Source organism: Nasonia vitripennis, chromosome 3 (assembly GCF_009193385.2).
Source record: "Nasonia vitripennis strain AsymCx chromosome 3, Nvit_psr_1.1, whole genome shotgun sequence".
NCBI classification, from domain to species: Eukaryota; Metazoa; Arthropoda; class Insecta; order Hymenoptera; family Pteromalidae; genus Nasonia; species Nasonia vitripennis.
This window is the reverse complement of record NC_045759.1, coordinates 17,583,467-17,597,910: the sequence shown is the minus strand read 5'-3', so window position 1 is coordinate 17,597,910 and position 14,444 is coordinate 17,583,467. Positions and strand designations below refer to the sequence as shown.

The 14,444-nt window shown below is 40.3% G+C and overlaps 1 protein-coding gene across 1 annotated transcript; it reads left to right on the top strand.

Annotated features, from left to right (window-relative positions):
- The first annotated feature begins 1,112 nt into the window (after positions 1-1,112).
- On the top strand, positions 1,113-12,871 carry LOC100122209 (nose resistant to fluoxetine protein 6-like). The gene is made up of 11 exons (XM_001605761.6): positions 1,113-1,566; positions 6,621-6,832; positions 6,912-7,129; positions 7,218-7,309; positions 7,533-7,726; positions 9,134-9,300; positions 9,373-9,541; positions 9,696-9,895; positions 9,975-10,107; positions 10,187-10,376; positions 10,845-12,871. Exons 1-11 carry the CDS (start codon positions 1,344-1,346, stop codon positions 11,357-11,359), a joined length of 2,313 nt encoding a protein of 770 aa, XP_001605811.2. The 5' UTR covers positions 1,113-1,343; the 3' UTR covers positions 11,360-12,871.
- The last annotated feature ends 1,573 nt before the right edge of the window (positions 12,872-14,444 follow it).

Here is a 14,444-nt window from a genome sequence, read left to right as displayed (position 1 = left end):
CGAATTTGAAGATTACGTCGATGGCTTGATCTAATGGGTCAGTGATCCGTTGCTCACTTTCCATTTCGATATTTCGCGAAAGACCTGTTGATCCACATCACATTCGACACAAGTACGCCAGCTTCCAGAATTTCAACACGTTTTATTATTAGCTCTCATCTTGCAATCTCAAGAGGAAAAAGGATAATTATACAGATACGCGGCTCTCCATATATTTATATGCACGCAAAATTTTTGTATAATATATGGATGTGTAAAATAAAATGTGGTCACAGGGTTTTATGGAATATAATACCAGAAGTTTTGACGTAGTTATTGTTATCAATTTTGAATCATAGTGTTCTGCAAAATATACGTGTATAATGTTGCATTTTTACACGCAGCTGGCTATTATCGCTTGATTTTTAATTTACCGATTGTTTCCTAGATAAACACATGATAACGTGAAATCCTGACGATGATTTCATCTGCGATTAAGAGCAAGTTCGATGACTTCAAAAGTGAATAACCTTTCATTTAAATAATACGCATTAAGAAGTTTTTTCTATTGTAGCATACCACCAGAATGAAGTAGGAAAGAGTTGCTCATAAAATTTTCTTATTATAATGCGAAATGGAAAAACAATTCTTTATATGTTTTATATTTTATGAGAGTATACGTTGTTTTTTTTATTTTATCAAACTTTTTGAAATTCGATCATTATTTGAGAACGAATCTGCGAGTACCGTAATTGTACAATTAAAAAAAAAACAACCGTGAAAAATAGCTCAGTCAACGAAGAAACTCGTACCCTTTTCGCCTCCAATTTATAAAATCGCGACTCGATTAAAACAATAAAATTATCATGCATCCCCGAATCGAAACGCACGAAAGTCCGCGTGAAGCAGCGAGAAACTCGGCGACATCCGCGCGCAGGCAGACTCCATGAAAGTGCGCAGAATTCGTTTGTCGCGATCGACATCTGAAGTCGCGCGGCCGGCGCTACTCGTTTTTCATCGTGTCCGCTCGCTCTGATGATGCCCCCATCTCCAATATGAAATCACAGTGTAGCCCGCGCGCCGGCGGCCGGAGCGCAGCGAGTCGCGATGTATATAAAGGAACGAGCAATTGTTCGCCGGCAGTCTGCGTCGATCACTCGTTGGGATATCGACGACGCCGGACACGTGCTCCACAAACGTGATCTATTGGCGCGCGCGCGCGCGCGAGCGGGCCGGCGTCTCTTTAATCGCGCGGTGCTTATATCCTCTCCGCAACAGCAGCGCGCGGCTCATTCCTCGAGGCAAACAGCCCGCGCGAGGAGCATCGATGCAGTGTGAACTTGAAGTTTCGGCCTAAGAAGACGATGAATACTGCGAGGCTTCGAGCGACAACGGCTCGGCTGGTGACGATCATGGGCCTGCTGGCTCTGGTGGAAGCATCCTCGGTGAGCCCACGGCCGGAGGCTAAGCTTTTGGAGCTTCTGGCGAGGCCCTTCGCGCCTACCGAGGGAGCGTCCGACGAGTGCATAAGGGACAGCAAGATCTACTTCGCCGAGCTGCGCAAGTACAATCCGTGGGCCCTTCAAAGTGCGTACGAGTTTGCAACTTTACTTGTATAGGATATAAGGATGGGAAGTAACGTTATAGGCAGTTAAAGCTTCTACGCACTGATTTTCATGCGGGAAGTAAGAACGTGCCTACGCGCCACCTATCGCCGCTGGCGAGAGACCATATAGCCGTAGAGTTTGAGCGATGGGGGTAAAGGCCAATCCAAAAGCGTTTTGTTTTTCGGGCTTGGCGCTATAACTATACTTTTTCCTCTCCGCGTGGGTATCGATTTGCAATCATCGTAACAGAAAGAGAGAGAGAGAGAGAGAGAGAGAGAGAGAGAGAGAGAGAGAGAGAGAGAGAGAGAGAGAGAGAGAGAGAGAAAGAGCTTCGGGCAAAAATAAGCGGACGGGTTCAATGATCATCACGATCTAATTTATTCAGACAATTTTTCCGACGCTAACGGACATTGCACGGTATTTTTACCGATGACCCTTATCTAGGCAAAGCGATTTATATTTGCACGCTTGTCTTAACGCTTCGAGACCTCGTCGGTCGCCTGCGCGCGGTGTGTATAAACAGTTCTGCCAAAATAAAGATCATTGATCAAACTCGACACTCGACTCGTATCCGACAGTTGTAATCGTGTTAAAAAATCAGCTTGAAATTTCACACCTTTTCACGTGCACTCGCGGTCTTTACTCAGAATAAATACGATTTTCATTTGTTGAGCGAGTATCAAGTGTCGAGATTTTACTTTGATTGTTATCCTATTATGTTTATGAAGATTTTATATAATATACAAAAGCATATGGAAATCCTTAGATACGCGCTTGCATTCAAAGGCAAAGAAAGAATTTGTTTATCTCTGTTGATTTTTTTGTGCATCTAGTTATAAAACCCGCCAAAGGTCAATCTTGATTGATAATATCTTTAACATATGGATCGATGCACTTTAACAAATATAAACTTGTTTTTCCTTAATTTTTAAATAATTTAAAAATATCTTTTTTGCTCGGTTGTAAATTTGATTTATACTTTTTTCGGCCTTCGCCTTTAAAACTTTTTATACACGCGTGAATGTTCTTAAAAACTACTTTTTCGCTTTTTTATCAAACTACGTAAACACTCAAAATTTCTACGCGAATCTTAAAATAGGCGCGGAATGTACAATTTATCGATTATTACTAAAATTTGCATTTGATTGTTTATCGCCACTGATTACAATAATTTTTTACCGTATATTCACCAGCAAGTTTGATGACCGGATCAAATCTTTTACTTTGACAATGACATTCTTGATAACTTTTATTATTTTCAAAATTAAATCGCGGAAATTTTGTATATAATCGCCAGGATTCTCTTTAAATTAGCATATACTTATAGAATCAGAAATGCGCGTGCAATCAACGACACGAATTTTATTCAATATTATTCAGGTCTGACCAGACATGGACTATTCCACTGTAATCGATCTTGCAATACAAAATTTTGCATCCAGCTTGAAACTATGCTAAAACGACTTCTGCTCGAACGTCGATGTCAAGTACTAATTATTCAGTACAACAAATTATACTCGGTGTATCAAAAATTGAGAAAAATAACGATAGTGTAGTACGTTTTATTTAAACACACGTGAAAAAATATCTGTATGACTTGAAAGTCAGTTTTTTAATCGGATAAAAATGATTCTTCAATCACGAAAACAATGAATTAACCGCACCAGAAAGATCTCCATAGATATGCTTAGCGGAAGAAAATTATTTACGGAATATAATAGTGCGTGGTGAGTCACTTGGTTTACTTTTTCTGCACTTAATTTTTCAAAGTCAAGGGCAATTACTCACCGTTTCGAACTTCGCATTCCATATAATGTACGACGATCTCACCCAACGCACCGACCCTGAGATGTCAGCTATTACTTCGATCAACGACTTCCCATTGACATTAACGTATTTCAAGTATAGAGTCTGATGCGCAACCAGTACTTCACATTGATTTTTCCGCGTCAATCTTTTCTGGCAGAATCACGAGCTATCTCCTTTATCTACGACTGCCAGTATTATCGATTATCTTTTAATCAACCATTACAATGATATAGATCATTTTTATGAAATAAACTAATTTATAAACACTTTTCACGAAAATAAATTGTCGGCTGAAATGATGAGAACATTTATGATTGATAATACTTACAAACTTTAGAATTAACTATGATCATAGATACTAAATATAAAATTGTTTTGCAGATTTGATAATAACAAAACGTTCATCTCTTATATAGATGTAAGGAATGCCATACTATATGTTTAGCTAAAATTTAGCTGTCGATAACATTTTATCTTGAATCTGTCAAAATTTTTGTAAAAGTTGACCTCATATTTATTCGGTTATCGAACTGCAATATTCTGAAATTTGCGTCAAAATATAACTTATTTTTTTTACCAGATAGATAGTGTCTGTTATAAATTAATGTTGATTAAAAGCACAATTTAGTAGGTGTTATTCATGATATCAGCGTAAAATGTTGAAAAGTGTAATAACGACAATGCGTTGCTTTATCAGTAGTTATCAGAGAACGTATATGTTTTCCCGGGTATATCTCCAGACATTACGGCTAATACGCCACCAAATTACGTAAGATCGCTGAACTTTGTCAGAACCTTGCAGGCTTTTCTAGAATCAAACAATAAACAATATCCCGAAAATCTTTTTTAATATTTCAATAATATAGAATTTATCATAATCAGGAGTTTATTATTAACAATTCAACTTATATATGCGCCCATGGTTATAATATAAAAAATATATTGATTTGTTGAAACTTAATAGTTCTCTGTAATTATTATATTTATAATTGTGCATAATTAACGAGATATCATAGAACAAGAATAAGAGAGATTTGTGAACTGTCGACTAACATATTGCAAGCTGCAAAGTATTCTCAGAACCATTAAAAAAAATGCATCCCATCAAGGATTAAGAATATACGTAGTATAGTCTGCCGCGAAAATATAGAAAGTGGGTCAGTAAGGAGCAATGACCGTCCTTGCGCTTTCAGTGCATATTCTGCGCGGGAGTTATGAAAACGACGATCCGAGAGAGCTGTATGGTATGTACGCGCGTTCTTTAATCTGGGGATTCCCCTCGGAAGGCGCGCACGCGCGCAAGCTCTGCTACAGGCGCTGTTTTACTAGCGTCATTTTTCTCCATCTATGAATGTCGCGCTCGTTATTGACTGAGTATACTTTTACTTCAGAGCTTTATCGATACGAAAGATCATTACTCCTTTTTCTCATCTACATGGACAGTTACTTCAGTTTTACTACGTAGTTGTCCGTCTTTTTAAAGCGCAGATTTCTATTGCTTGAATTTATAGATATATGCAATGCGTACTACTTGAAAGCTCAGTTGTAACAACACATGTCTCAATAGACGCAGAGCAAATCTCGCCGATAGTTACGCGATTCGGAATAATACCAAAAAGACGCCTACTTACGAGTTTTCCTGTTGCACGATTCCATTCATCGATTCAGCATTACAATGTTGCATCACGCGCGCCGAATGCTTCCTCGACTGATACGCATTACGCGCACCATAAGATCTTCCCTTTATCTACTACGCCGTTATACTAGAAAGCGCGTAACGTAATCGGGCTTTCTTCTTATACTCTTTCAAAACTTGACGTTTGTGGAAAATTATTGCCGGGGAGTCATTGGCACGACGTCAACCTTAAACTGATAATTATTTAAATATACCGATCGGGCCCATTAACCTACTGACGCGAAAGTTTACTGTATACACTAAGTACACTGAAAATCTACAAACATGTTTTGCTGCTCAACTCTCGAGCTGTGGTTGGTCTCGCACTAGCAAGAGACAACTTCTGACGTATCGATTGACATATCGTCATAAATAACATAAATTCAGCTACTATATATGTATACCATAGTTTTGAATGGCTCTTCAAGCGCGCAGATACGCACATCTCATTGTGCTCGCTCTCGAGCTGAAACCAGCCTCCGTCCGCACACGCACCATTTCGTGCGCGCAGATAATAATTTATCCATAGCGCATGCCGCGAATTTTCCCGCGAGCTTAAGTGCAGCAGCTTCGTCTCGCGCGTTACGTTGCTCCGATGATAATACTCGCGTATAACGAATAGCCGCTCGCTCGTTCGCGCGCGCGAATGACGCGCTTCCTCGTATGTTGATAAACAAAGGCGATGATTTCACAAGTCGACACCGATTTCTGAACTGCACTCTCTTACAGTTTCTTGATCTATCTCTCGTGCGTAACTTTCTTTTCGCGAACCGGAGAGTTCATTACACCCGCTCCGCGATCATGCCTCGCGGACGCGCTCTTATGAGTGTGTGTGTGCGTACCTATATACTTACAGCGCAACGACTGTTTTGTACGCAACTCGGATTGATGGACTTTGTCAGCTCGAACGGAATTATCGTCTAGAACACGCGCGTCCTTACGTAACGATCGATCCAAAACTATTTATGGAAGCCGGCGCGATGTTTATTCCTGTTTTTATTAATTTGTAATCTAAATTAACCACTATATACACACACACCATATGACTAATAGCTGTATACGAATGAGGTAATAAAGATAATCGTAATCGTCGTGTCAAGGCCTTTCTCTCCCCCCTCTCCCCCCCCCCCTCTCTCTCTCTCTCTCTCTCTCTCTCTCTCTCTCTCTCTCTCTCTCTGGCGCTCGAGATGAAGTCCATAATGATTTACTTGGCAAATTGCACTGTATATATTTATTACTTTACATATGCGAGCCGCTAGACTTGACTGGTTAAATCATCATCGTTTCGTCCGCGCGATCTGATATTGAGCCGCGCAATTGATTCACCCAGAAATTATCATCGATTACACAAGCTTCGTTATCCCCCCGACTATATAGACTCGTTTCAAAAAAAACATGCCGCGCGCGATTACTATAAAGCATCGAAATTTAATTTACGACTGTGTAATGCATCATCGGTATCGTGCTTCCATGCGCAAAAACAAGATAACGATTTTCAATACCCTGGCTAATCTCCTAACGCCATAGCTCATATCGGTGTCCTTTTTTAGTGTACGACGCGTCCGCGAAGATCCCTCCCGGCGTGATAACCGGAAACATTCAGCAACTGGGCAACTACGACGAGTGCCTGAAGATAAAGACCGGACAGGATTTCGTGGCGCAAGCTTGCAGCGCCTCGGTGCAGTTCGAGATTTTGAAGGGGCCGAAAACCTCGCTGGAGCTGGACATGAAGGATCTGCTTCTTCAAGTCGCTAAAGCTTCGGTAAAAAAAAGCTCGTTATAAGAGTCGAGTATGTCGAATCAAACATAGAGTGTTAACTGATTTCGCTTCTGCACATCAGGATCTGAAAACCATACCGGACTACTCCGTCGATTACGAGTGGATGTGGTGCGTGCCGTCGACCTGCAATTACTCGGAGATATCGGAAGCCCTTGAACTTGCTCTCGATCCTCTCAAGGTGGACGGTCGGCTGGATTTCGCGGTGAACGTCAACGCCAACTCTTGCCACACCGTAGCCACGAGCGGCAGTGGATTCGACATGGCTGACTGGTCCTACATGTGAGATTTTTTTTATTTTACAATGAGTTTTATTACAGCGTATGAAAAAACCTGAGGATACTTATAACCCTGTACTTACGCTCCACAGTGCGATAATGCTGGTATTTTCGGCGATAATCATAGCCAGTACCGCTTACGATCTTCATACGAAACGCCGAGCTGAGGAATTGAAGCGCAAAGGTATGCATAACGGATCTCGCGCTTCCGAGAAAATTTGAGAATCGAGCGATCGATTTGCATCGGCCGCAAGTGAGAGAAAATGTCTTGTATTTTTAAGTCTGATCTCTATACATCAATTACGTTACGGCTCGATGTAGCGATTCTCGTTTGACGCAAATATGCATTCGCGCGTTTTTCTCCTCTTCTTATATAATACTAATAACTAACGCGATTCTTTTGGCAGACACCAAGTCCAGCCTGCTGACGTCGTTCTCGCTCTACTCGAATGGCAAACGTTTGCTGAGCACCAGCAGACCTGGAGACACGATTGGCTGTCTCGATGGCCTGCGTTATCTCAGCATCTGTTGGATCATCTACGGACACACGTTCTATCTGGAAGTGGTCGGCGTCAAGATGGATCGAAGTCAGATTCCCAAGGTACATTATACCTCTAAAAAAAAAAAAAACGTACAGCAGCACGCGCAAAAAGAAAAGACACGCAGTTGACTGTCGATCGGATCTGCGAGTTCTACTGTTACGATGACTCTCGTTAATATTTAAAGCTCATGAAATTTCATCGGCGACAAATTAGAGTTGCAGAATCGAGGTGCGCAAAAGTTTTAATCGCTTTTACCCGCGGCTCGGATGCCAGAGAATCAAGCGTAGAATATCGATCGAAGTCGGCACGGAAAGCCTATAACGATCATCTTCCCTGATGCGGACTGAAGTTTATTCGCGGGAGGTGCTTGTCTGCGCGATGTTTGCTATTTTCGCGAAAAGAGCGCGCGACCATTGAAATTAGGTCAATGACGGGCGCATGCAAGCCCGATCACGTTCCACGCACAGTGCATCGACACGTGCTTTTATATTCCGTTTTAATACACAATGCGCGACGCATCTGCCGCGAAGGCTATTGTTTTCATTGACGCGCGCGAGAGAGATCAATAACGATCGTACAGCGAGAGATGAGTGTATTGCAGTGTGGGGAAAAGAGATTTAAAAAGATACAATATATATCATCCGCGGCATTGGACGGATTTGCGATTGAGTATTATAGCAGATATGGACGAGGCCTTGATCGATTGTTTAATGCTTTTAAAGTGCAAGGATCAAGTACAACTCGCAGTAGTGCAAGGTAACTCTTGCCGGCGCGGCGGTTGTTTAGAAATATTGAAAGCTTGGCTGACTATGATACAGTGTAGGCGAGCTTTAAAAACAAGTTTATAAATAAGCAGCCTATCTCTCTGGTGTGTGGAAATAACAATTTATTCTGATATACTGATGGATTTTTTGAAGTTGGAAGGTTGATCGTTGATCATTGGAAAATTCAAAACTCAATCATGCGAAATCAGTCGTGTATATCTGTCCCTTTAAATTAAATATTTTGAAGTAAATTTACAAATTTGATTTAGTAATAACTGAGACCTAAATTTTTTACGTTTAAACATCTGTACCATTAACTTATATCATTTACAATTTTTCATCATCGACTTCAGATAGTCTCGCATAGTCTACTTACCATCACGTGCTCTAAGTATACGTCGGGTGTTCGTTTTAACTACTATTACATACAAATTTTCATAAAAATATCGATCGTAAGCAAACATTTTTACGAATCAGTGTAAAAAGTACCGGACAATAGAATAGCTTCGAAAATTCAAAATCTCGCAATTTTCTTCAAACGAACAATTTACGTATAGGATTATGCAAGGCCTATACGCAATGCTATCAAAGAGAGCTAAGTGCTCGCTTGTAAGCCTGCTTATATGCGTGCGAATTCAATTATTCGAAGCTGCATTATCTAGCAATTTTATTGCATATATTACGATTAATGCTTATTTGCAGCTCCACGAGGATTGGACTTCGCTGCTGGTCTTGAACGGCAACATCGTCACTGACACTTTTTTCCTTCTCAGTGGCATTTTACTGGCCTACACGACCTTAGTCAAGAGTAGCAAAGACGTAAATCCATCCCTCAACGTCGTAAATCTCTATCTTAATCGCTATTTCAGGTGCGTGGAAAAATAGATTTTATAATGAACTACTTGGAATAGCGTATTTATGTCAAATCTTTCGATGCGCAGATTGACGCCAGCCTATGCTATTGTAGTTGGATTCTACGCGACTTTGTTCGAGAAGTTGGGTTCCGGATTGAAATGGAACGTTTGGGTCCACAATAGCAAACTGGATTGTCGGGCCAACTGGTGGACGAATCTTCTTTATATCAACAATTACGTCAACATCTCCAACATCGTAAGGAACAACAATCTTCTACCCTCACATTATAGTCAACCACATATATATATATATATATATATATATATATATATATATATGTATGTATGTGTGTGTGTGTGTGTATGTGTGTGTGTCTTGAAATTAAAGCATCAATATTGACTTCTTGCAGTGTATGTCCCAAAGTTGGTACCTGTCGGTTGACATGCAACTGCTTTGGATCTCTCCAATCTTCCTTTACCCAATGATCAAGTTCAACAGAGGCGCAATCTTCTGGACAGTGATTATCGTCGCGATACTGATAACCATTTTGATACCTTTCTGCATAACTTACGCTCTTCATCTAACAGGAACGATGCTTTATTACAAAAAGTACGTCGCATACAGAATAACGTCATTAAGCGTGTGTTTTAAAAGTACCTTCGCATATTAAACAGTATCTACTTTTCAGTTTGAAAGACGTGACGAACGTGTACTTGCAAATCTACACGAGAGTGTACACAAGAGCAGGACCATATCTAATGGGGCTGGCGCTCGGTTACATACTTTTCAAGACGAAGGGATACAAAACGAGAATAGCTTCGGTATGAATATAGCCTAAAATTGAATTAGTTTTGTAAGATTTTGAATGCGTTATAATAGAGTATGATCGTTTGTAACTAGGCCTACGTACTGTGCGGATGGTTGATAGCAGCGACCGCTGGGATGTCTGCAATTTTCGGTCCGAGAGGAATGTATTTCAGCGATCATCATTACAGTCAGCTAGAAGCAAGTTTCTATGCAGGATTTCACAGACATGCCTTCTCCTTAGCCGTTTCGTGGATCATCTTTGCGTGTGTTAACGGATACGCAGGTCAGTACGAACTGAACTTATGAAGATATCGTTATAGTGCCGAAATGTAGGCAACCGTTAAGACACAGGAGACGACAATGTAGTCATGACAAGGCAAACTTATTTAGCTTCATTCTTCAAATGGATTATTAAACGTTTTTTATTGTTCATTGAATTGATCCTCGTAGCATCGTGTCAAATATAAATAGACGAGTCACATTGAAAGTTAATCGACATGTACATCGAGGATCAGATGACTTCAGTTCTGTCGATTGACTTGATCGAATGGACAAAAGATATGTCATTGCCGCTATTGGATAATCCGAGCTAAACGATATTTAACGACTTTAACATTTTTCCTGCCTCTCATCTCGACGACAATTCTCAATAAACGAGCCATTGCAATCGAACAAAGAAATAATAAAAATAAATTTTCCTCCTACGTGGCATTGGAAATGTTCTCTCTATAAAAAATGCGTTTCTTTCCAGGCCCGGTGAACGCCTTCCTCTCCTGGAACGTGTGGGTTCCGTTGTCGAAGCTCACCTACAGCGCCTACCTGAGCCACTACATAATCCTGCTGTACAACGTCGGCAGCGCCCGTACCTCAAGCAGTCTGACGACCTACGGTGCTCTGCACACTTTCTTCGGTAATCTCTGCCTGACGATGCTGATATCTCTGTGTCTGAACTGCTGCTTCGAAATGCCCTTCATGATCCTGGTGCGGCAACTTCTAACGCCTCGAGCCTCGAAGGAGAGACTGGCGACGAAACCCAGCGCCGAACATATCTTCGGCTCGACGGATTCTGGAGCGGGTATCTACCGATCCACCGACGACATCGGCGGTAACTCAAAAACGAGTAGCGTCGACAGCGTCTTCGCTATCGGGAAGGATGAGTCGTGCTGCGTTTACAACGTCGATGTGGAGAGTGCGACGTCGAGGAAAATTCTTGAGACGAGGGATGTGGGACAGAGTAACGATCGCAGATACACCGCAGTCGGATAGGGTGGATAAGACGAGTCGGTTGTTGTTTTAATTTCATTCTATATATATATATATATATTTTTTTTTGTACAGTTTTTGCACGGTTGTTCTTTCATAGTATTATTCGTAGTTATTAGAGAGTGGCTGGAAAGATTAATGGTTGTGTATGTGCGCAGTAAGTGTGTGTATGTTTGTGTCATTTGAGCCAAGCTTTACTTAACGATATGATCCACCACTCTGATTACAGAGATAAACGCAAATCGAAAAAAAATATAATTGTTTATTGGATCAGTTGAACGATTTTTAAAATTTAAAAAAACCACGGGAATCTATATCGACAGGGTATATGCACGGTTTAAAAAGATGTGTATAAGTAAATTAACGATACAAGAGAAGTTTTATCATCGCATGATAGTAGGGATCAACTTTACCGAACGTCGTGAGCGAATTCAAGTTTTGTTTTTAACGTATGCGTACGCGCATAAGCGTTGATAATGTACATTTTGTTGTGTATCGAAAAAATTATCTTGAAAAATGTTTTAAAAAAATTTGCATAACTAAATGAACGACTATGAAGAGAATTAAGTAATCGCAGGAACGAAAGTATTAATTTTTTATTAGATATTATATTATATCGTCGGTCCCTACGAAGAATAGTACGGTTCAGATTTGCTACGAAGACTAGTACATTTCAGATCTTTCCCACATGAAAAAATCTAATTGTTTTGGAGAAAAACAAATAGTTATTTTGGTTAAAACTAATAGAATTGCAATACTTTTAAAGTTGCCAAACATTTTTTTTAAATTTAAAAAGTTGTTATGAGATTTAATATTATTTTTTTTCCAATTAAAGTTTTCAATAAAAATTTTTTAAATTTCGAAATTTTTCAAAAGGTTTTTTCAAAATAACTATTTGTTTATCTCCAAAACAATTGGATTTTTTCATGTGGGAAAGATCTGCAATGTACTAGTCTTTGCGCGACAAATCTGAACCGTACTACTATTCGTAAGGACCGACGAATTATATCATGTCATATCAAGTTAGAATATAAGAAATGCATTTTATCAATTCGACCAACACTTAGGGCTGTAGGGGTAGCTTTTATAAATTTTCTAGTAGGAAGAGATAAGAGACTAAATATTTGTTAGAGTCAGTAGTGCTTGAAATGCTCCAGTGCATGTGTAGAACTTTGGCAGTACTAAATAGTTTTAGACATATTATAACATAGAGCGAGGCTAGTGAACAATATCTACTATGTCATTACGTAGTCGAAATCATTGTGTTCCTTATTGAATAAGTTCGCGTGTTTAGTATATAAGTGACGTAATTTATTCAATCTTATACTGTCCCGCACGAGAGCGTTTCGATCTTGTAATGATGATTTCTCAGACGTCGTGCGTCATACTTGTAGGTTCATAGAACAGAATATAATATTTCATTGATACACTTATATTATTCGGTAAAAACATAGTAATTGTAACGTGGTTTCTGGTGTTTTAGAATTATTAAAAACCTTTTTGAATTAAAAAAAACACAGATTATTTCACCATTTAAAAATCGAAGCCAAGACGTCAAATGATAAATAAAGTTGTATGGATCAATTCTTCGACAAAAAAGTCTCAATCGTTCCTCAGAGACCGGGAGAAAAAGCGAAGGATCTCGCAGCGCAGCCCGTCGTTCGACTCTGGAAAAAACTATCCGAGGAAAAAACTACAACGGACCCGTTGACGCTACTCAGAAGTAACCGATACTCGCTGTCAGAGATCCGTCTCAAGCTCACACGACTACTCTGACGTTCCCTGTTCGCGCGTCCGTCGCTGAAACTGAGAATGTATAAGTGTATGCATAAGAGTCATTGATCGCAAGCGGCTTTTCCAAAAAATGGTATAGCGAGAGAGAAACGCGAGTAGACACAGGAAAGGATTGTTCGGCAGATTTTTCGTGCAGCTTATTGTGAAAATCCCGAGAGATGCGTCATATATACATGTGTGAGAGAACGGCACGTGCGTTGATCAACTCTTGAGGGAACGATTTTTTTCGTGGGAAGACTGAAACAATCGAGGGTTTATTATAAGTAGTCATTTACGCCGACAGTTATGAGTTATATCTGACTAGAATTACTGCAAAATATTTAAATATTATTATTTTTCTCGTAGCCGAAAAATAAAGGATATAATTTAATTAGAGATCACTCTAGAAAATAATCGAATCACGCGAGCAACCTTCTGCCATCATAAAGTACGCCGATTACCCGAAAAACCAAAATAGCCAGCTCCCCTATATTTTGAATACAATATCCTAATGGCGCAAGCCGCAGCGCGCAGCGCTTCCAGATTCATCGATGATAAATAAACTCTGACTATATAGCATTCGGCGTCGAGTCGAATAAAGACATCATCCCTCTCTCGTAAAAGATCATAGATCGCAGCCAGTCAATTAACTTTGCGCCACCGCGTCGTGCGACAGGCCGCACAATAAAAGCGTAATAAAACGGCCATATCTATCGCCATCGCACGAGACCTTCGATCCACCCCAAACGCATCTCGTTATGTAAGTGAGAGATCTATTGTATGGGGCGCGAGCTTATGCACTCCTTTGTGGGATCGGATTACTCTGTTTTCGGTCTGACTGAATGGTGTAATTAATGATTCGAGCAACTTTTTACATTGAAAAATATTCCATATAACACAAGTTAATTTTTCTAATCTCATAAAACAATATAATATCCAATCAAATAAGTCAGCGACTGCAGAAGCCAAGCAGCAGCAGCAGCAGTTCGGTGTCTACTCTCCGCTTCGCAATCGGCTAAATGCTGACCCCCCGGGGCGCGAGGGTTGGCGCCCTGATGAATTTCCTTCTTTCCGCGCGCGGCTCATTGTCGCGGCCGAGGCTGCTCACTCGAGCGCACATCTGCGGACCAGCCACAGAATCCGAGAGACGCTTTTCAAACGGGATCGGGTTTAGGCCTGCTATTATGCATAGTTGCGCAAACGCTGCGATAGATTGATACTTGAGTTGCCGTACAATCATTGACATAACGTAGAGTGTGAAGTATATGTACGCAAATGTTTACTTACGATTTTTGAAACGTCTACTCTAATTTGA

What these genes read in the sequence shown, in the direction of transcription:
- LOC100122209 (XM_001605761.6), top strand. Translation starts at nt 1,344, where the DNA reads ATGAATACTGCGAGGCTTCGAGCGACAACGGCTCGGCTGGTGACGATC. An exon ending in CAATCCGTGGGCCCTTCAAA is followed by an intron (nt 1,567 to 6,620) that starts GTGCGTACGAGT and finishes GTCCTTTTTTAG; the next exon opens with TGTACGACGCGTCCGCGAAG. An exon ending in ACGTCAACATCTCCAACATC is followed by an intron (nt 9,542 to 9,695) that starts GTAAGGAACAAC and finishes GACTTCTTGCAG; the next exon opens with TGTATGTCCCAAAGTTGGTA.